This window comes from Mytilus trossulus, chromosome 3, assembly GCF_036588685.1.
Source record: "Mytilus trossulus isolate FHL-02 chromosome 3, PNRI_Mtr1.1.1.hap1, whole genome shotgun sequence".
Classification (NCBI taxonomy): Eukaryota; Metazoa; Mollusca; class Bivalvia; order Mytilida; family Mytilidae; genus Mytilus; species Mytilus trossulus.
The window spans coordinates 68,777,324-68,800,944 of NC_086375.1; the positions used below are offsets into that span (position 1 = coordinate 68,777,324).

The 23,621-nt window shown below is 31.9% G+C and overlaps 1 protein-coding gene across 1 annotated transcript; it reads left to right on the top strand.

Annotated features, from left to right (window-relative positions):
• The first annotated feature begins 1,911 nt into the window (after positions 1-1,911).
• LOC134710981 (serine/threonine-protein phosphatase 6 regulatory ankyrin repeat subunit A-like) lies at positions 1,912-14,018 on the top strand. The gene is made up of 4 exons (XM_063571403.1): positions 1,912-2,134; positions 3,744-3,973; positions 5,638-5,797; positions 8,782-14,018. The coding sequence occupies exons 1-4, from the start codon at positions 1,912-1,914 to the stop codon at positions 13,617-13,619; spliced, it is 5,451 nt and encodes a 1,816-aa protein (XP_063427473.1). The 3' UTR covers positions 13,620-14,018.
• The last annotated feature ends 9,603 nt before the right edge of the window (positions 14,019-23,621 follow it).

A 23,621-nucleotide genomic window follows, 5' to 3' on the forward strand; every position in this document is an offset into this window, starting at 1 on the left:
GGAGAATATTAAAATATATTTAACATTTATTGCATGCGTGTGGTAGTGAAGAAAAAACTTATATGTACCTAAAAAAAATCAAATGCAATGGTTTCCGTTCTAGAATATCAGTCAAATAGCCCTAACCAAAAAAAATGTTCGCTCAAATATCCGATGCCCTCTAAAAATGTGGGTAATTTCTTAAAACAAAGGAGTAGTGAAGCTGTTTCACACTAGAATAAAAATGTATTTCAATCTTTTCTTAAATTCATAGTATCATAGAACTGTATGTACTTTTTTATTTGTTTTAGCAACAGTTTGATTGAATAATTAAAATAATCAACAAATTATGAACTCTGGAAAAAAGCCTGAAACCTCAATTTTTACAGTTTTTGACAAAATTGAGTAATTATTCTACAAAATATATGAAAAAGACGACGTTTACCAAACAAAAATTTTGAACTGAATAAATATGCTCTTTTTGGATACAACTTGGTTTGTGTAGATTAGTGACGTTCTTCAAAATAAAATAAAAATATTATTAACAATTGTAATTTTATATAAAATACCCTAAATAGCAACATTTAAGATTTTTTTTATACTTAAGTATGCTCTTGGCCATACTCAAATATTTAAGAATATTCTTAACTTTGAGTAAAAAAAATCTGAGAATTTTTTTATGGCGGTGTATTTTGCTGAGAATAAAAAAATTGAGAAAATTCTCAGGCTGATTAAAAAAACTGTACTCAAATAGTTTTATGGCGCCGGGGCCAGGACTTAAGTTAGCAATTACACTTAGACACCTTGCTTCTGGAGCAAAATATCGTAGCATGCAGTAAGGATGGAGAGTTCCGCATAACACCACATCCGTTTTCATACCAGAGGTACATTATATAAACAAATTCAGAAAATCAACTTAAACTCTATAAGACTGAATTACCACACTGCTTCTACCTTGATTTTTTTTAATCAGAGGAGCTCTATATTTGCACACATATCATGCTAAACAAGACGCAATACAAAATAAAATCAACTAAACCAGTTAACTCAAAAAGTGACCCTCGTGTGAAGAAACGTAAAAAAAACCCGGATAATTGTTCAATTTGTTTGGTACGTGTGACCTTGATAACTGTTCTACTGACCAGACTTTCACAGAAGCAAATATTATAACATATATACTAGATACCATGTCCATCTGACGCGCCTTTGATTTTCAGATGGTTTATTTCTTTTAATTTTCAGATGGTTTATTGCCTTTAATTTTTAGATGGTTTATTGCCTTTAATTTTCAGATTATTTTGTTCATCAGTTTTATCCGTTACGCTTCCGTTAGGTGTCCGTTTTATCCGTTACTCGTCCGTTGAATGTACGTTCGACGTCCGTTCTGTCCGGTATGTATCCGTTTCACGTACGTTCAATGTCCGTTGTTTGTCCGTTAGGCATTCGTTACATGTCCGTTAGTACACCAACGGACTTCCAACGGATAAAAATTTTGTCAACGGATAACTTTTTGTTTTATCCGTTAGACGTCCGTTCGAGCTATCCGGTAAGGTGTGACCGAGGCTTAAGGAATGTATCTCAATCAGGCAAAGCTCTGATTCCTTTCAAGGATTTGGATATTCTTTTTGGACCTTTGAATTATAGCTCTTCATCTTTAATATAAGCTTTGGATTTCAAATATTTTGGCCACGAGCATCACTGAAGAGACAGGTATTGTCGAAATGCGCATCTGGTGCAGGAAAATTGGTATCGTTATGTTATTTATACATCAACATCAAAAGGTAATGTACTTTATTGTGGAAGCTGTGGACTACGAATTCAAAATAAAATTGATTTTAATATCCCAGTTGTTTTGTAACCCCTGTCATGATATTAGTTGTAAAAAGTCTTTTTAAATTGTTCTTTTTATCATTTCAGTATTAAATCTAAAAAATGGCAAACAGTTCAATAGTAAGTACCGAGGAAGAAAATTTTGTCAGAATTTTTTTGCTCACGAACGAGATTTCACCAAAAGCCATTAGGAAAGTATTTAACAGAGAATTCAACCCAAATCAATTGAAAAAACAACTTAATGTGTTGTACTCCAAAATAATGAAACTACGTAATCAACATATCATCAACCAATCTCAGTATGACATGCTCTATCCACTTGGAGGTAGGTAAAGTTAAAGATTGTAACACATAATACCATATTGACATTTTAGAAATCCATTCACTTATATGCAAGTAACTCCAACAAAGAAAATTCCAAATAATACAATAAAACTACATGTGAACAAAGAGTAAATAGTTGTGTTCAGATAAATAACAATATAAAAAAGATGTGGTATAACTATGATTACCAATGGGAAAACTCTCCACACGAGCCCAAATGACACATAAATTAAAAACTTTAAGTCATCGTACAGCTATCAACAATGAGAAAACATATAAAAGACCCCGCCTAAATAACAAATGTTTAAACAATTCAAACGAGAAAATAAACAGCCTCATTAATGTTCAAAATAATGAAGTACATACGGTACATACGGTTCGACAATGAGCAAAAATAAACAAATAGAATGAACATACAAACTATGTTGGAAAGGGCTTGACTCATCAGGTCGATACGCAGCATTGAAAAATACAATTAACACTAAGACAGAAATCTAAAGGTATATATCTAAGAGCACTTTCAGTTACTGAAAGCTAGGTCAAAGCTTATTAGAGCTTCCAAATAAATTATTCTTTCCAAACTGAAATTCAATTTTTGCACATATAGTAGATTTTGTGTAATTTAAAAGACCCCATAAGTATTTGCAAGGATTAAACGTTGCACGGACTAGCACATCTTATTTGGTTTCAACTATTTCAGGTATAAACTTACGGTTTAATTAATCTAATTTTAGTTATAAATAATCAACCTAATTCATACCTTATCGATCATGATCAGTTTAATCCCCACATATCTAATAAACCACTCTAAAAAGCCATATGTATTTCCAACTAAGAGATGCCTTTAATATATCAAGAATAAACCGACTGATCTCAGGACATTCCAATACCTCACAAAAGATTTCTTATACTAGCATGAGGACATTCACCCATTCAGTCATAAATACTAAATGGTCATGTATGAAATTAGTTCAAATATTTGTTTACCCAAAACGAACATTTCAAAGTACAATTGGCACAATTGTGTCACATAGATAACCAAACCGAAACCCAATTACAAATGTATGATTATGAATTTTCATTGAAAGCGAAATTGAATATCATATTTCTGACTATAAATCGACAAAATTAGTTATAAAGGAATTATAAAATTGTAATTTTTGTACATTTTTTTTTTACATCTAAGGGTCGTAATGATGTCTGTATTGAGTAAACGTGAACGAATTAAACACGTTATCTGTAAATCCCATCATACAACGCACACGGCTTACTACCATTGAATACTTGCACTATCATTTTATTGGGATTATTTTGCATGAATGCGATGACCGATAGGTGATATTAAATCCAATGTGATTACCATGCTCTATTCACGTTAAATTCCGTGCCACACACTTCATATTGTATTTGTTCTGCAATACATTAGAAAAGTATTTAAAATTTGCAACTAATAAGCAAGTTTAATAGAATACAATTTGCGGTGTCTTTTGTTTATTTGTTACTTCCGATCCCAGAAGTCTTTTGGTGTTGCCCATACTTGCCGTTATTTACATTAAGAGTGACTTATTTGACATGTGAACAATAAAACGTATTTAATGTAAATTTTACAGGTGGACCTAACTCGGAAACTTTTGATATTTCCCTAATGGTGACTTTTTTGAGACACTTCACCAAAATCAGCCGACCAAAAAAGGGTTTTGACCAGTTACCAGATAAAGCAGATACTACAGAAGGGGATGATGTAGCCAGAATAAAGTTCTACAGAAACCAAATAGCACACAAGAGTGAAACAAAGATGACAACAACACAATTTTCTGAAGTTTGGTCGACTGTTGCAGCGGTAAAATCTTATAGGCCATATTAGAATAAACAGCGAGAAGAAAATATTTTTCTTGTTGAATATTGTTTAGTGATCTTGTTTTAAAATTTTGGATTTTTAATGATTTGAGAATGGGAAAGCTAGCTATTTAAACGAAACAGCAAACTCCTGAAATATGCGTTAAAACACATCTAGTATGTCAACTATTGGTTAAAACACATCTAGTATGTCAACTTTTAGTTAAAACACGTCAAGTATGTCAACTATTCGTTTAAACACATATAGTATGTCAACTATTTGTTAAAACACATCTAGTATGTCAAATATTGGTTAAACCACATCTAGAATGTCAACTATTGGTTAAAATACATCTAGTATGTCAACTATTGGTTAAAACACATCTAGTATGTCAAATATTGGTTAAAACACATCTAGTATATAATTTTTTTTTTTTTAATTTGACGCTGTCATTTATCTTGATGGCAATTTAACGATGAACTTGAACCTTAGAGTAAAATTAAAACTGTTTACCGTGTTTATCAGAGTGAAGTATTTAATGTCAATTTTAAAGACCAGATTGTGTTTTTACTATTTGCTACTACCTTGTGGGACACATATTAATTGTGTAACTTTCATTGTTCAAGTTAAGATATAATTTTTTATGTCTTCTACTGTTCTTTATCATCTCATAGTGCTTTTATTAACTTACCGTAAGAAACAATTTCTTCATGACAAACAGAATATTTACACCAACCAGAACTAGTTGTACCGGGACTAATATCATAAGTATAACATTGAATTCCTTTAGAAAATCTACATTTGTGTAAAGTTTCATCAATAAACATCCAACCAGTTAGAATATCGCTTACAAGGCACATGGACAGACTGACGAATGAACAAACGGACGTACATATAGTGCTTCGAAAACTGTGTCATGAAATTAGTATGTTAATAAGTTCTAATTTAACTACATGTATGGATATGGGTATACAAGCTTAAGATAAAGACTGAATTTCTATCAAGTTGCATATATCTGAACTTATGAGAATTATCTTCTACAAAAATCACCAAATGAAAAATATTTAGATGTAAGAATCGACTCTAATCTGTCATGGACAGGCCGTGCAAATTACTCATGTTCATCAATATCATCTCTACTCCATTCACTCTCTAAGATTAAGAAATTTTTAAATGTTGATTCAAGAAAGTTGATTTATAATGCCATTGGATACATTCTCCCACTGATTATTCTGGATTTATTTAGAGTGGATGTGCTAAAGATAAGCTAGTGTAAGTACGAATAATAAAATTGCAGAAAATTGCAGCAAGACTAGTATAAAATGCTGATCCTTTTTATCATTAGCACCACTGTTTAAAAATCTTCGGTGGATGCCAATAGACTAAGCGAACAGTATATCATACCATAAATGCCGTAGATATAAAGCCCCTGAATTTTTTACTGAATTTTTAATAAATGTCAAAAATAAAACAATAATACGTCTTACAAATAATTGCAAGTTCCAAAATCAGAGTTCAAACAGAGTTTAAGTTCTTTAAAAAGCTGTTTCAGAAATCTTTTATAAATCTGATTATGTAGAAATGAATAGGTTTGTCTTTATCTAGGCCAAAGTATTTACAAAAATATCTTTTTTTTTCATAATTACTTTTTTGTTTTAATCCCATAGGCTGCTGTGAGAATAGGTGGATCAGATATAGCACAAGAATGTAATAGTTTACGATTTGCTGTCTTTGCAAGCGCACATCACGAGATATTGCTTCAATTGAAACTGTTTAGATCTCAATTGACTGAGATAAAAATTGAAAGCATCCCTCAAAATATAAGAAGTGAGTGTTATATTCTTTCTCATAACCTGTAGTATATAATTATGTTTATTTAGTTTTGTGGTAGTTAGTCATTAGTAATAGTGAGTCAATAGTTTCCTTACCTTTGCTTTGTAGACTCCTGTAATCATGAATGATAGTTTGGATTGAAGTTGATACATAAATCATGTATCTACAGTACTTCAGAACTCTTTTGAATGATTATGACTACCTTACACGATCGTATAGTATTTTGTACTAAATGGACCATAAGTAGAAGCAAAAATAACACAATCAAAATGATGCATAACTACAATTATCGGACCACAGATGAATTATCATGTTGTGATTGGTTTAACGCCTTCACGTGGTAACCCCCTATGAGACCGTATGGGGTTAGTAAGTTTCATATGGGGTTCATGACGCGTTAATGGCGACGTCCTCTATTTATGTTATTGTGATTCATTGTTTATTTTTCAACAAAATGCCGTAGAAAAGTCCAGCGTCCGATACATTCGTTATACGGTTAACTATTGACCCCCTACGGATCCATAGAGGGTGAATAAAATTCAAAGAGGATTCGGCCTCCATCCTCACCCCCTAGGGATTTTACTAACCCTCTAACTTATAGTAAGACACTTTCAAGAGCTATTAATACATTTTCAGCCCTCGTGAATGTTTTTGGATAGACCACCAAGATTGTTAACTTTGTCATTCAGCATTAAGGATACATTTATACAGGAAATACTAAAAGTGCAATTTAAATCCATAAAAAAACACACACACAAAGGAAAACTCCCTACCCTACATAGAAAAAAATTCCAACAACCTGATTAGTTACAGTCCTCAAAACAGAGCATAGAAAACTAAAATAAACCAACTCGAACCAAAATTAAAACCAAGGTGAACCATGCAATTACTCCAGAAGGGTAAATAGGTTTTGCTTCGTCACCAAATGAGTTACTATTTTTAAAATACACTATAGAGTCATTTCTGCTCAGAGAGTCCCACGAACAAAAAAAATGATGGTAAATATTTCTTGGTCATCCTAAACAAAGACTTCAGCAAATTTAAGAACTTCCCGCCAATGAAATGAAATTCACTATATAGATAGAAATCATCCCTTCCTTATAAATTTAAGTTACAGTTATTGACCAATCAAGTCGATATATATCATTTATTCTGCACAGGTCGGGTGACCCTCATTAACCCGAAAGATGTAGGAGTTCGTGTTAAAAGGTCATCTCGACAGTGCTGATTGAATTAAATATACCGGTTTGATAGACCAATAACTATTTTAACACATGACGCCATCAATTTACGTTAACATTTTGTAAATATGCGGACGATATTCCGCAATCCATGACTCCTATGAAAGTTTCTTTTAGGGGAAAGAAAGGGGGAATAGGCTTTTATGAAGTTAAAGGTTGGTGAGTATTTAATAACATATCTGAATAGTCGTAATTAAATTGAACACAAAACTAATCAAAAACAGATTTTATTTATTTGGATATTAAAAAAAACCACCTTTTTTTGGCAGAAATTACCAAAAAAAATTAAAAAAAATTATCAAATAATTTATGTCCCACGCTCTGATTGGAAAGTAAGACAACAGTAGTATACCGCTGTTCACATTTTTAGCATAAAATCGTAAACAATGTTATTTTTTTATTCTCCCTACACTCGGTGATTAATTTCTCTTAATTTCAATTTTAGGGTTCGCCCCTAAAGGCCAGAGTACTTTCGAACATTGCTATATATGTCTGAGGTAGTAAAAAAAAAGTAAAATCACAAAAAATATTGAACTTAGAGGAAAATCAATTCGGAAAATCTAAAATCATATGGCAAAATCAAATAACAAAACGCATCAAAAACGAATGGACAAGAACTGTCATATTCCTCACTTGGAACAGGCATTTTCAAATGTAGAAAATGATGGATTAAACCTGGTTCTATAGCGCTAACCCTCTCACTTTAATGACAGTCTCATCAAATTCCGTTATATTTACATTGATGCGTTAATTAAGCAGACACTGTAAATAAAATAGTCAAAATCATCAGTCATCATCGTATAACAATTTTAAAAGGAACAATTTAACAGAACACAAAAACATCTACTATCTACGAACACATTGATTGATTTGAGTGTAATTTTTTTATAAGTCACATAAATTTATCGTTCAATGTGCATGCGACAATTTTAAAATTTACATAGGCAATATTAGCATATAGGGTTAAAAAATCAAAAGTATGTAAGAATAAATTTCAGAAATAGACCGAGATTTAAACTAGTCCAAAAGTTATATATAGAATTTATAAGAATCAAAAAAAAAAAAGTAGTTAATTCCACTACGCGATTGAATGATTTTGACGTTTGTGGTTCAACGTATATAGTAATTCATAATAGAAATATATCATAATGACATATAATAGAACAATATCATACTGACGGGATCTTTTAAAGTACAGAGTCGCGTTATAAGAACACAAGAAATACAAAAAGTCGCATATACAAAACAAACCACCAAAAATGAAAGCCAATACAAACACATTGACGAGATGTATAAGTACCGAGCCTATACACACCTTAGCTGTGCATTATCCAGATTATAGCACAGGAAGAACAAATAATTTAACCCATGTCATGTGTTAATATGCAGTGTTGTAATACTATGAAAATTATTGTTAAATTTTGAAATTAAATATATGTGTACAAAAACACACACTAAGTATTGTGTTTAGTAACCCAAAAAGTGGTTTCTTTTGAGAGAAACTGCATGGGGCAAGACATCAACGTGCAATGATAACAAATCGAAAAGGCAAATGCATTAACTAAAAAAAACCAAAAGTACACACTAACAATTTTGGATATTCAATAATCACAGACAACGAGCAATTTAAAAACCCTCTAAATACTCTCGAAAAAGATTAATAAAAATACAAAATTCATAAACACCAGAAGCATTGGACATAATGCATTGTTATGAAAAAAACTTAAATTCTTTCAGGACTTCATTTGACAGAAATTGCCAACTGGAGGAAAGAGGATGAAAATTATGTTGAAATAGAGGCATCAAGGTATGTGTATGAATGCATACAAAGTAATCCTTGTATGCTTATTGTTGGAGTATCAGGAGCTGGCAAAACAGCAACAGCTCATCATGTTGCATTACAGATGCACAACCATCTAGATTACGTAATTGTTCCGATTAAGTCACCTTTTGAACTTGAAAAGTATTTTAGCATCTCGAAAAAACAAATATTTTTAGTGGACGATTTTTGTGGTCGTTATACTGTTATCCAAAATGACATAAACGAATGGTTGAAATATATGGAATCAACAAAGAGTATTCTAAAAGAATTCAGTGTGAAGTTGATACTTACTTGTCGATTGCAAGTTTTCCGAGAAAGCCAATTTAAACATTTAACGTTTCTTACACAGAGCCTTTGTAACATGTCAGCCGAATTTGTGTTATCAGAAGAAGAAAGAAAATCGATAGCAAACATGTATCTTCCTAGTGAGGCTGATAAAATTCCTGCTATGGGATGTTATGATGCATTTCCGCTGATGTGCAATCTTTATTCGAAAAATCAGCAGTTACTTTTGAAAGAGTTCTTTACCAATCCATATGAAATATACGAAAGCGAATTTCAGATGCTTTTTGATCAAAGTGACAAAACAAAGTTTTGCGCACTAGTATTGATTGTCCTTACCAATAATCACATTAAAGAAACCTGGATTACAGAATGTGATAATCCATTCTTCAACGCAATGTTAGAAAATGCGTGTGACGAATGTTGCATAACTCCTGCAAGCTCAAAACGGCTGATAATAGAACACTTAAATTCGTTTCTTCTCACATATTTGCAAAAGGTTGGTGACATTTATACAACTAAGCATGATACAATATTTGATTTTTTGGCAGGTTTCGTCGGTAAAAAGTTTTCTGATTGCGTACTTAAATATGGAAACTACTCTTTAATAAACGAGAGATGCATGCTAGAATCCATTAACGAAGAATGTAATGAATTTTCTATTATTATTAATGAAAACAAAGAAAAATATTACTTTGACAGATTAATCTATGAGTTAAAGAATGGGCACTTACTTTCAATATTTTCGAGTACACAAATGAACTCGGATGACTATCGGAGGAAACTGATGACAAATTTAGAAACCAAGTTAGCCACGAGTTTTGCTTCACTTCTTGACCAAATAGATAAAGAAACTGGTTATTCACCGTTGCTGTTTTGTTGTTTTGCAGGATATCTCGACATGGTTAATTTTTTAGTCAAATCTCGAGTTGATATTAACAAACACTGCATAAAGAATTATGACATTTCACCCCTTTACATCGCATCACAACAAGGAAATTTCAAAATTGTCCAGATTTTGCTAAAATATGGTGCTGAAAAAAATTCCTACATTGAAAATGGTTCAACACCTGTATACATTGCTAGCCAACAGGGACATATCGATATTGTTCGATTGCTGCTGTGTCATGAAGCTGATCCTAATCTCAGCCGGGAAAACGGATGTACACCGCTTCATTCAGCTTGCCAGGAAGGTCACTTTGATATTGTATGTTTGCTCATACACAATAAAGCCGACGTAAATCTTTGTAACGTAATGAATGAATCGGCATTGTTTCTCTCTTGTCAAGAAGGGCACGAGGAAATTGTGACATTTCTTTTGGAAAATACGGCTCTTGTAAATAGTTCCACGAAAGATAATCTTACTCCTTTGTTTATTGCGTGTAATCAAGGACACCTATCCATTGTTGAACTGCTGTTGACGTCTAAAGCAGACGTTAACGCATGTAGCGTAGGTTTATCTCCATTGATGATTTCATGTCAAAATGAAATGTACGATATCGTTAAAGTTTTGCTTATGAATAAAGCAAATGTAAATTTTGAAACTACAACTCAATCAACAGCTCTTTTTGATGCATGTGATTTAAATTCAAAGAAAATAGTGCGTCTTCTCCTGGCATATGATGCACAAGTCAACCATATAAGAGATGATGAATCAACACCATTATTTATCGCATGTCGTAATGGCCAATCAGGGATCGTCAGGATATTGCTTATGAAAAATGCAGATCCGACATTATGCCGAAACGATACTTCCCCTTTATTTGTTGCTTGTAACAATGGATTTGTCAAAGTAGTTGATATACTCGTTCATCATGAATCAAATTGTCGCATGATAAATAAATGTACAGATGATAAAACGTCTCCGCTATTTATTGCTTGTCAGGAAGGATTTGAGTCGATTGTAGCTTTACTACTGAAAAACGGTGCAGATTGTAATATATGCAGATTTAATGGCATTTCACCATTATATGCTGCTTCAGAATTGGGTTATGAAAAAATTGTAGATATGTTGCTACAAGCAATTAGTAGTACCAGTAAATCCGTTGATGAGTTTGTATTTGAAGAAACAACACCATTATTTATTGCGTCACAGAATGGTCATTCGAAAATTGTTTCAAAATTAATAGAATGCTCCGCAGATGTGAACTACTGTCGTGATCAGAAAAACCAAGAAACGTCTCCTCTTTTCATCGCATGTCAAGAAGGACATATTAGAATCGTAGAAGATTTGATTTATGCAAAAGCTAATACTAATGCTGGATGTAATGATATATCGTGCTTATTTATTGCATGTTCTGAAGGTCACAACGATATAATTAATTTATTACTGGATGCCGGCGCAAATGTTAACTCTCTAACAAATGATGGTGTTTCTGCGTTATACGCAGCATGTGAAAATGGAAATGCTACAATTATTACCCGTTTGCTTGAAAAGAATATAGATATCAATCAAAGCATAGCGGATGGATCTACTCCTCTTTTCAAGGCATGTGAAGAAGGCTATTCAGAAATAGTAATCATGTTGCTACAAAAAGACGCAGAACTACAAAAAATTCAGCAATGTAGACCAACAACGGCAGAGACGTCTTTATCTGACATACAAGAGTTGCCGGAGGGAGAATCTATCCATATAACTGAAACAAAAAGTAGAATTCAACGTGCTGTAGATATGCGTAGAAATGACGGTGCTTCGCCTTTATTCATTTCTTGTGCAGAAGGAAATATCGACATTGTCCAGGAACTATTAAAACATGGCGCTAATGCTGAACAATGCACTAAAGATGGTATAAGTCCTTTAGATATGGCATTTGAATCAAACAGCTTAGATATAGTTGAAATGCTTTTGGATGGATACGTATCCGTAAACAAGCAATCGGATAAAGGGAAAACACCTCTTTATATTGCTTGCAAATTCGGCTACGTTAAGATTGTCAGATTATTAAAAAACAGGAAAACAAAAGTAAATAAGCATAAAAAGAACAAAACAACTCCTCTCTATATAGCTTCTAAAAAGGGTCACATATCTGTGGTTAAGGAATTGATAAAATGGGATTCTTCTGGTAAAAATGCTATTGATATCGATCTTCAAAGAGACGATGGTAACACACCTCTTTTTATTGCATGCAAAAAAGGATTTACAGATATTGTTCAGGTGTTACTCGATGCAAATGCCACTGTTAACATTCAAAATATAATTGGCGAATCCCCACTTTTTATATCGACACTAAAACAAAAAGTGGAATGTTCAAACCTTCTTCTCTCTCGTCCTGATGTTGAAGTCAATTCCTACAGGCATGATGATCAAACGTTTGCCTTATACCAAACATGTCGCTTTGGAAATTCAAAAATAACTGCTGTTCTATTACAACACAATGCAAATATCAACCAATGCAATAGCGAGCATGAAACATCTTTATTTATTTCTTGCCTTTATGGACATGAGCAAATTGTTGAAATTCTGCTTCAAAATGAGACTATTGATGTAGAAAAGTGTAAGGTAACAGGAGCATCTCCACTATATGCAGCATGTCAAGGTGGATATGAGCTGTTAGTACGTATGCTTCTTCGTAGAGGAGCTAATGTCAATAAAAAAACTTTAAAGGGGTCTACTCCTTTACACATAGCGTGTGAAACAAATCGGCTCAAAATTGTTCATATTTTGCTGAACAACAATGCTAAAGTAGATGTATACACCAATGATCAAATTTCGCCATTATACCTAGCAAGTCAAGAAGGATATTTAAAAATTGTTAAACTTTTGATGAAAAGAAGTATGAAAAGTATAAACTATTGTTCTGTTGATAGCACGACTCCCCTTTATGCTGCTTGTATAGAAGGACATGTAGATGTAGTGTCGCATTTATTAAGAAATGGAGCTGATGAAAACATTACTCCGTTCGATAAAAAATCTTGCTTATTTGTCGCCTGTGAGAAGGGCAAAAGTGATGTTGCAACATTTTTAGTTCAGGAAACCAATCTTGTTCATCAATACTCCTCGTATGAAACATGCCCTTTATATATAGCTTGTCGTAACGGTTATCTTGATATTGTAGAACGACTTGTTTATTTAAAAGATTATGGTAATGATATACAAATAAATTCCATATTAGCATCATGCGAAAACGGATACAGAGATATTGCTGAAGTTCTTATAAAGATTTTTAATCTTTATGAACATAACTATACAGAAACTAATCCTTTACATCTCTCATGTGAAAATGGACATGATAATATTGTGCACCTACTGCTTCAGAACGGAATCGATGTAAACAGTTATAATTATCAAAACGAAACACCGTTGATGATAGCTGCTCGAAATGGTTTCGAAGATATGGTGTCTACATTGTTGGATTTTAATGCAGATTTCAATAAAACTGATTATGATGGAAATACTGCAATAAAACTAGCAGAGGCAAATAATTTTCCTGATGTAGTTGAGGTTCTGAGACGAAAAATGTTTAGACACTGAGAAAGACATGTGATTCAAATATAAAGACGAAATTAATCCACACGTCGTTTTCACATTATTGAAGCATGTTGTGTTGTTATATATATTCGTTCAAAGAATGAAATGACAAGGGATATTATCATGCACTTATATAAATTGGAGTTTTGTTTTCATATGTTAAATACATCGTTTTGCTAAGCATCTAAAATGTCATAATTTAAATTTAGGTGGACATTTATATTATGCACAATATAATAGGAAACATATATATGCTACATGGTTTATTTGATCTACAGGACGTACGATACAGTTTCGATCCCATGATGATTGTTTTACAAAACTTTGAACCCAAGCTATTTTTCACCTTAGCAATTCAAATATGAAATAAAGCATATACCCTTCATGTGCTACTTTAAGAGATAAAAGGGGTCGATATTTTAGACATTTACTAAAAATTTCTCGGTTTCAACAGATAGACACAACCAAATTTTTGTAATAACATAATGAAAATCTTCTCAAAATGACATGAATATGCTTTTTTTATGTATAACATTTCTTTGGGTTTTAGGACAAAACGGCATTTTTTTTGCATTATATTTATAAAAAAAAATCAATGTTGATTTTTTCATTAAAATTGTCGAAGATAATCTTTATACGTGATCAAACATAATGACATTTATAAAAGGGGGCATATATGTACTCCTTTACAAGTTAAATCAGTTTAAGTTATAAAACATAGTTGATCTTTTCCCGATATGTCACAGTTTGGCGTCGGGAACGTTAGCAACGTCTTTAACTCTCCTGTAACTGTATTGTATGCCCTTTACGTTTTTTTTAAGTGATTTTCTTGACTTACTTTCACCAGAGCTAGAGAGTGTTCTTGTTATTTTTAGTTCTTTTTCCGTATGACATATAAGACTTAATTTTTTTTTTATTTCGTTGATAATGTCATTGATTGGGGTCTTACAAACTATGTTTTACGACTTAATTAACGATGTAAGCTTTGCCATCTTGCACTATTCATTTTTCACAAGTAACATATACCCTCTACCCAGTGTAGGGGGTTAACCTATCTAAATGGTGCAAACTTACAATTTTAAATTATACGAACTTCATAACCTAGATTTTTTTCCTTGACACAAAAGGAAGAATGACTAAATCGACATTATAAACGTGCAATTGCCATCATCGGGAATTGTTTGACAGATACACTTTGTCTTTGTCTAATATCACTATTGATAATCTTCTATCTACCAGAATAGTCGCCTGATCTGTAAATTTACCAATTGCGTCCAATTGGGTATTTTTGTTGTACTTCAGTGTTCTATTGTTTCGTTGTTTTCCTCTTAAAGTTTATGTGTTTCCCTCTGTTTTAGTTTGTAACCCAAATTTGTTCTGTCTCAATTGATTAATGACTTTTGAACAGAAGTATACTACTGTTGTGTTTATCTATAGGGCTCCAAGTTTTTGTTAACTTAGTATATAAAAATAAGGAGATAATGTAAAATTGACAATTGTTATTTTGATTTGTATATTCTTAAGGATTCAGGAGATTTGATACAGGGTCAGCTAACAATCAGCTTTTAAGCATCTGGTCTTACATTTGTTATTCATGGTTTTCAACAAGCATTTCAACTGATTATCAAAACTACATGTACGTACTAATTCATGTTTTTTTCTATATATATTTCCATTTGTGTTATAAACCAAATATTCGAAGGAAAACTCGGTTATTGATTTGGGGATGTACTGTGGGGTTGCTGGTGATTATCAAACTGTCCATTCATTAACATGACAACGCTTTGACAATTATTTTATTTTTATTTTGATATGTTGTTTCCTGTGACTAAATGAAGGTCAATTTCATTTTTAGATCACCTGGCTCAAAGGGCCAAGTGAGCTTTTCTCATCATTTGGCGTCCGTCGTCCGTCGTCGTCGTCCGTCGTTAGCTTTTACAAAAATCTTCTCCTCTGAAACTACTGGGCCAAATTAATCCAAACTTGGCCACAATCATCATTGGTGTATCTAGTTTTAAAAGTTTGTCCGGTGACTCCGCCAACCAACCAAGATGGCCGCCATGGCTAAAAATAGAACATAGGGGGTAAAATGCAGTTTTTGGCTTATAACTGAAAAACCGAAGCATTTAGAGATCTGACATGGGTCAGATGGATCCGACAACCCGTTGTTGGGTTGCTGTCCCTAAATTGGTAATTTTAAGGAAATTTTACTGTTTTTGGTTATTATCTTGAATATTATTATAGATAAAGAGATAAACTGTAAACAGCAATAATTTTCAGCAAAGTAAGATTTACAAATAAGTCAACATGACTGAAATGGTCAATTGACCCCTTTAGGAGTTACTGCCCTTTATAGTCAATTATTAACCATTTTTGGTAAATCTTAGCCATCTTTTACAAAAATATTCTCCTCTAAAACTACTGGGTCAAATAAATCCAAACTTGACAACAATCATCCTTGGGGTATCTAGATTAAAAAATATGTCACCTGACCCAGCCATCCAACCAAAAAAGGAACATAGTGGTAAAATGCAGTTTTTGGCTAATAATTCAAAAACCAAAGCATTTAAATCAAATCTAACATGAGAGTAAAATTGCTTATCAGGTCAAGATCTATCTGTTCTGAAATTTTCAGATGAATCGGATAACCCGTTGTTGGGTTGCTGTCCCTAAATTGGTAATTTAAGGAAATTTTGCTGTTTTTGGTTATTATCTTGAATATTATTATAGATAGAGATAAACTGTAAACAACAATAATTTACAGCAAAGCAAGACCTTAAAATAAGTCAACATGACCAAAATAGTCAATTGACCCCCTAAGGAGTTATTGTCCTTTATAATCAATTTAAACAATTTTCATAAAATTTGTAAATTTGTACTAACATTTTCCACTGAAACTACTGGGCCAAGTTTATTATAGATAGAGATAATTGTAAGCAACAAGAATGATCAGTAAGATGTACAAACACATCCCCATCACCAAAACACAAGTTTCTCATGAATTCATCTGCTTCCTTTGTTTAATATTCACATAGACCAAGGTGAGCAACACCGGCTCTTTAGAGCCTCTAATTTTACGATTTTAGCTTATCTGGTTGTTGAGAAGAATTATAAGCCGTTTACAGTAGCCAAAAGTGGTATTTTTTTTTATGTGATTGAGTTATTTCCCTTTGAACAGAAATGGTTTATTATAAACATAAAGATTGATATCTGTATGTGTTTATGAATGATTTTCACCTGTAATCAGATTACAAAGCATATGGTAAATATCAATCACAGAATTATAATTATCATATCAGGGACAGATTTATTTGAAATTTTCTGTTTCCTGAGTGTTGATGGTTATTAGCTGTGTAGATTCTTATAAATATAGATAGAAAATTTACTGTTTATTATAAGACATTTTGAAGATAATTACACATAGATTTTATAAATATTTAAGAGACACTGTATTAAGGATAAATGATATTTTGGATTGTTTTCTCTATTGCTCAAGAAACTTTAACGATTTTAACAGTCTTCTTATATCTTAATCTACAAAAAAAGATTTTTAAAAATTAAAAATGTTCCCCGGCTAATATTATATATTTATGGTACATTGTGGAACACCGTCAATACCATTTCATGTCGGATTTTGTTGTTTTCAATTCAAAAACTTTATTCAATTCTGGAATGGTTCAAAATGTCGATGTTCTGCGTGCATTTTATTCTAAACCTTCTATAAAATACTTTCTGCTCTGCAACTCATTTTTGAAATAGTTTAATTTCAAACTGCTTCCATTGTATATTTTTACTCAATTTCTTAGCCTATATGATCTGCTTTGTTATCTTGTACTTATTTTAAACTTTTTAATTGATGCCGCTGCTTGCATGCTGTCAGGTGACTTATAGAGGTGCTCGCAAAATGAACTGATGATAATTTTTTTTTGACAAACATTTTAATATAAAAAAAAATTATTGTGCATGATGCTTTGTTTTGTTTGTTTTTTCTACATTTTTTAAAGTAGGTAAAAAGCTCGTCGGAGCTTATGGTTTTATGTTTGAAGCTATGCCGAATCTACATAATTTTTTATAGGTCTATTTCTAAGTATATAATATAGCCCGGTATCTATAATGAATTTTTGTCGAGGAATAGTCTTTTGTCGAAAAAGCGAGACATAGTGATCTTACATTCCGTCGTCGTAGTCGCCGCCGGCGGTGTTTACAAATATCAGTTTAACCGTATATTACTTATAAATGAGAATTTTTATATGATCATGAGATAGTATCCAGAAGTAAATTTGTAAAACAAAACAAAAATCATGTGTTTCCGTATCTTACTTTTAAATGGACTTTTTTTCTGCCAGGAAACATTACATATACTTTGTGGTTAAAAATTTAGAAAAATTTAAAACGTTCTTAAACCATTCTTTATTTGTACCAAACTTGGACAGAAGCTCGTTTATGATCATAAGATAGTATCCATATGTAAATTTAGTAAAAATAAAAATCATTTCTTTTCCATATCTTACTTATAAATGGACTTTAGTTTTTCTGCCAGGAAACCTTATATTCACTCTGTGGTTAAAGTTATCAAAATTTTAATAACTTTCTTAAACTATCCTGGATTTGTACCAAACTTGGACAAAAACGTGTTTATTATCAAAAGCTAGTAGCTAGATGGAAATTCTGTTAAAATTTTGTATCTGTTTTTTCGTATTTTACTTTTAAATGGACTCGGTTTTTTTTCTTCAGTTAACACTACATTCAGTCTGCAGTTAAAGTTTAAAACATATATAAGATTCATAAATTATCCTGGAATTTTACCAAACTTGGACAGAAGCTTCTTACAATCAAGAGAAAGTATTGAGAGGAATATTTTTATTAATTTTTTACCCGTTTTTGTTGAGCTTGCGATTAACAAAAAAAGTAGGCGAGACATTGGGTTCAGTGGAACACATACAATATTATACACGTAACCTCTCTTTATCAGTATAACAAATATTTATATGAGTAAAGATTGTGAAAATAAAGTAAACGTCAATGAAGATCTATGCACAATATTTCATATACCAAAGAAATATTCAACCAATTGAAGATAGTATCAATTGGAAAATGCCACATGTACCAAAATGATAAACAATATGGAAACTCTGCAAAACTAATTTTTTCAGTTGAAGTACATCACAGTTAATTTTAAACAAGCTCCAGGAAATACTTCTCAAATAAAACAAAAAAATAAATAATCTTATTATTGAAGAGGACATTCTGGTAGATAATGTCATAGGAATACTCGAACCTCATAATTTTCTACACACAATTATTAGATATTCAAAATGAACTCCATGGAAAATTAGGAATTCAATAAAATATAACAAAACGCCTAAAACACCCCAAGATATTTATGATATCGGGAAACATAACTTGAAAAATAATCTAAAATGTGTTCTTCAATTGAAAGGCATTGACGTCATCGAAAAGACAAAATTGAAGTCGGTGCTCATGTAAATTTAGACAACAAATATCGTATTAACTTGAGACAAAGTCATTTTTTCTGCTGTGTCGTATCAGAATATATATATATACATACATTCAAAAATTACAAAACAAAAGTGTTATAGCCTTTTATATGTATTTTAGTAAATGCACATCTTTTGTGTTGGTATCTTATAAATTATTTACTAAGTTGAAATTAAAATGTGGAACTGGTACATGCTTCTAAAATTAGGTGGATTTATTTTTAAAACTAATTGTAAATCCAAGGTATAAAGTGGACTAATTTTAGCCTTCTATTGCCCCTGGATAGATGATTTATTTTTTAAACAGGGACCCTTAATTTGTTACCTGGAGGACTAAAGTAAATGTTTACAGGAAATATTTAAGAATAAAACGTTTATATGTGTTAAAAAACACTTTTAACTGATAACTGAAAACAACAGACAAATCTCTGACAGAACCCCCTAGAGTACTTAAAGTATATTAAGAGAATATCCCTACTATATTCAATATACAAAAATAAGTTAGATCACGAAATACTGAACTCCTCCGAGAAAAATTCACAACGGAAAGTCCCTAATCAAATTGTAAAAATCAAAATCACAAACTTTTTTATCCATCAAAATATCATATTTTTTTTTCAATTTCACATAGGGATGCTGCTTATAAAACTACACAATAAAATAAGATAGATTATTTATACTGCTGCTTACACAAGCCTTGTCCCATCGTATGAAGTTGAATACTGGGCCTGGATTGTTAGCAAGAACACACACAAATGTACAGTTGAAATATATACAATAAAATGTAACATGCGGAAAAAGTAACATCACCAAAATACTGAACTCCGGGGAATATTCAAAACGGAAAGGCCCTAATCAAATGGCAAAAACACATCAAACTTTAAATGTACAACATCTTTGATATTCCTGAATTGGTACAGTCATTTTCGTAAATGGTGGATTGAACCTGGTTTGATAGATAGCTAAACCTCTCACTTGTATGACAGTCACATCAAATTGGAACGGCATATATAGTTTGAATATATTGAGTTTCAAAGCAAGTCGTTGATGAGAAACTTTGTTATACATCAAAACCACTTAATATATAAGTTGCCTCATATGTGTCGTTGAGTTTAACTCACAACGATGTATAATCAATTGAATAATTAAGGAGCTATATGATCGAAGGGTACCTTAACTAAAAGCCTAACACACCTTAGGTCAATTATAATGTTTCATTAATGCGAATTGAACGTTTTAAATTACTCATCATATTTTTTTCAGTTACACATTGGGATTTTGCTTATAATAATAAACCAAAAAAAAAATAGATACAAATTACGTAACCGTTTTGTGTTCGAGATACGAGCTGTTGAAACCTTAATTGGTCTTTACATATATTATGTTCCAGCTTTATATTGCATAAATTTGTAATTACTATTTGCGACACGAAAACTTATATTCTTACATCCTGTCCATAGTATGTTCTTATATATTGACATCTGAAAGTCCATGCCTTGCTCGGATTATTTTCAAGTTTATAGGAGGATTGTTCGTACACAAACATCGTTTACCCCGCCATGTTCTTAATGAGCCTGTCCAAAGTCATGAGCCGGTAAATCAGTGGATGATGTTGATTGCTGTTACTTTTGTTTTGTCTTTTAATTAGGCCGTTGGACATTTAAAAAATTGATTGTTGAACATGTTTGTTATGTCAGGGCAATTGGTAGTTGAGTATACGGTGAGGGGTTTTGCTCATTCTATAAGGTTGACAAAATTTGTTACCTTTCTTCGACTTATTATTTTAAACGTTATTTCTTCTCAGTGTAGAAATGAATACCATATAGTTTATATGATTTTTATACGACCGTCGTATATTACTATCACGTTGGCGTCGTCGTCGTCGTCGTCGTCGTCGTCCGAATACTTTTAGTTTTCGCACTCTAACTTTAGTAAAAGTAAATAGAAATCTATGAAATTTTAACACAAGGTTAATGACCATAAAAGGAAGGCTGGTATTGATTTTGGGAGTTTTGGTCCCAACATTTTAGGAATTAGGGGCCAAAAAGGGCCCAAATAAGCATTTTCTTGGTTTTTGCACTATAACTTTAGTTTAAGTTAATAGAAATCTATGAAATTTTGACACAAGGTTTATGACCACAAAAGAAAGGTTGGGATTGATTTTGGGAGTTTTGGTTTCAACAGTTTAGGAATTAGGGGCCAAAAAAGGGCCCAAATAAGCATTATTCTTGGTTTTCGCACAATAACTTTAGTTAAAGTAAATAGAAATCAATGAAATTTAAACACAATGTTTATGACCACAAAAGGAAGGTTGGTATTAATTTTGGGAGTTTCGGTCCCAACAGTTTAGGAATTAGGGGCCAAAAAGGGACCCAAATAAGCATTTTTCTTGGTTTTCGCACCATAGCGTTAGTATAAGTAAATAGAAATCTATGAAATTTAAACACAAGGTTTAAGACTATAAAAGGAAGGTTGGTTTTGATTTTGGGAGTTTTGGGCCCAAAGGGTCCAAAATTAAACTTTGTTTGATTTCATCAAAATTGAATAATTGGGGTTCTTTAATATGCCGAATCTAACTGTGTATGTAGATTCTTAATTTTTGGTCCCGTTTTCAAATTGGTCTACATTAAGGTCCAAAGGGTCCAAAATTAAACTAAGTTTGATTTTAACAAAAATTAAATTCTTGGGCCTCTTTGATATGCTGAATCTAAACATGTACTTAGATTTTTGATTATGGGCCCAGTTTTCAAGTTGGTCCAAATCAGGATCTAAAATTATTATATTAAGTATTGTGCAATAGCAAGTCTTTTCAATTGCACAGTATTGTGCAATGGCAAGAAATATCTAATTTCACAATATTGTGAAATAGCAAAAAAAATTTAATTAAGAGTTATCTTTCTTTGTCCAGTATAGTAAGCAAGAAATATCTGCAAGATTTTTTTTTAATTGGAGTTATCTTTCTTTGTCCAGAATCAACTTAAATCTTTGTTATATACAATATACAATGTATATTCACTTTTTACTACCAACTGATAAATTTAAATAATCTTTACCATTCAGTGATAACAAGCAGTTTTTTTACATCTTAATATTTTATGATGTATTTAAATGAGTAGTAATTGTTGCAAACTCCATTAGAATATTTTAATTGAAATTAGTTTTGGAATAAGGGAAAGGGGGATGTGATTAAAAAATTGGGTTCAATTTTTCTCATTTGAAATTTCATAAATAAAAAGAAAATTTCTTCAAACTTTTTTTTGAGAGGATTAATATTCAACAGCATAGTGAATTGCTCTAAGAGAAAACAAAAATTTTAAGTTCATTTGAATACATTCATTCTGTGTCAGAAACCTATGCTGTGTCAACTATTTAATCACAATCCAAATTTAGAGCGGAATCCAGCTTGAATGTTGTGTCCATACTTGCCCCAACCGTTCAGGGTTCAACCTCTGCGGTCGTATAAAGCTACGCCCTGCGGAGCATCTGGTTGTAATGTAGTTCTCTATATACACAAACGTGATACATTCAGTATACGCATTACTATATCTGATAATCGGAAAGAATTATTTAAAACTCACAAAAAAGGAGAAAAAAAGAGTGTAAAATATATACAACGGTTGACTGGCAAAACAACAAAAAGCAATAGGAAATGAAAACTCCATCCCTTCCTCCACATCTAGACCCTAATATATGTTTATGCTAATGTTAGCTTTAGATTTGTAGTCCAGAATAACATCTATGCGATTTACATCTAACTAATAAAACACACATTTCTGTATCAAATTTTATATTTCTGTCTAGTTGTGCATTTTCCAGAATACTTTCAATATATTAAAACAAATGGTCATTATCGATTATTGTTCAATCCATATTTCAGGATATTATAATATGTGAACTTATGAATCTAACATGTGACGAAATTCTTCCTGTACATGAAATCAAACGAGCAAATTGATGTTCAAATATACTAGTCCGCAAAAGAAACGATACAAGGCGATTCATTTTCCAGATAGTATGAAATTAGAAACACGGTACTAAATTAACAAATGTTCAATTGGTCCTCCTCATGTTAATTTTATCAAATTTACACTTTCGAAAATGAATGCCGATTTTTTCCACCCTTTTCTGCAAAAAAAAAACTTTGTGTCAATGACACGATAATTTCTCACTTTCCACATAGTTAGATTTTCTTAATCATATGCATGATTCAACACCAAGATGCATTTTTACAAAGTGCAAATCAAACTCGATAGAAAGAGACCAAAGATAACTGTCTTCTATTTATCCATATAAGCTGAGTTCAGATCAGCATACATATAGGTTTAAAAATATAATTCGCTTTATTATTTTCATCTAATGTGTTTTCCAGAGTTGCACATATTTTTCTTGACACAAGACGAAATAACACATTTTTTTATGAATATCTTTTTAAAGATTTGATTTTCCAGAAAATATCCACTGCTGGCGAGCATTTAAAGGCAATTCAATTTGGTTCCGAGAATCAGAA

Bases quoted from the DNA above. Each gene is read 5' to 3' on its own strand.
- LOC134710981 (XM_063571403.1), top strand. From the start codon at position 1,912: ATGGCAAACAGTTCAATAGTAAGTACCGAGGAAGAAAATTTTGTCAGA. The intron at 2,135-3,743 runs GTAGGTAAAGTT...TAAATTTTACAG, and splicing joins CATGCTCTATCCACTTGGAG to GTGGACCTAACTCGGAAACT. The intron at 5,798-8,781 runs GTGAGTGTTATA...AAATTCTTTCAG, and splicing joins CATCCCTCAAAATATAAGAA to GACTTCATTTGACAGAAATT.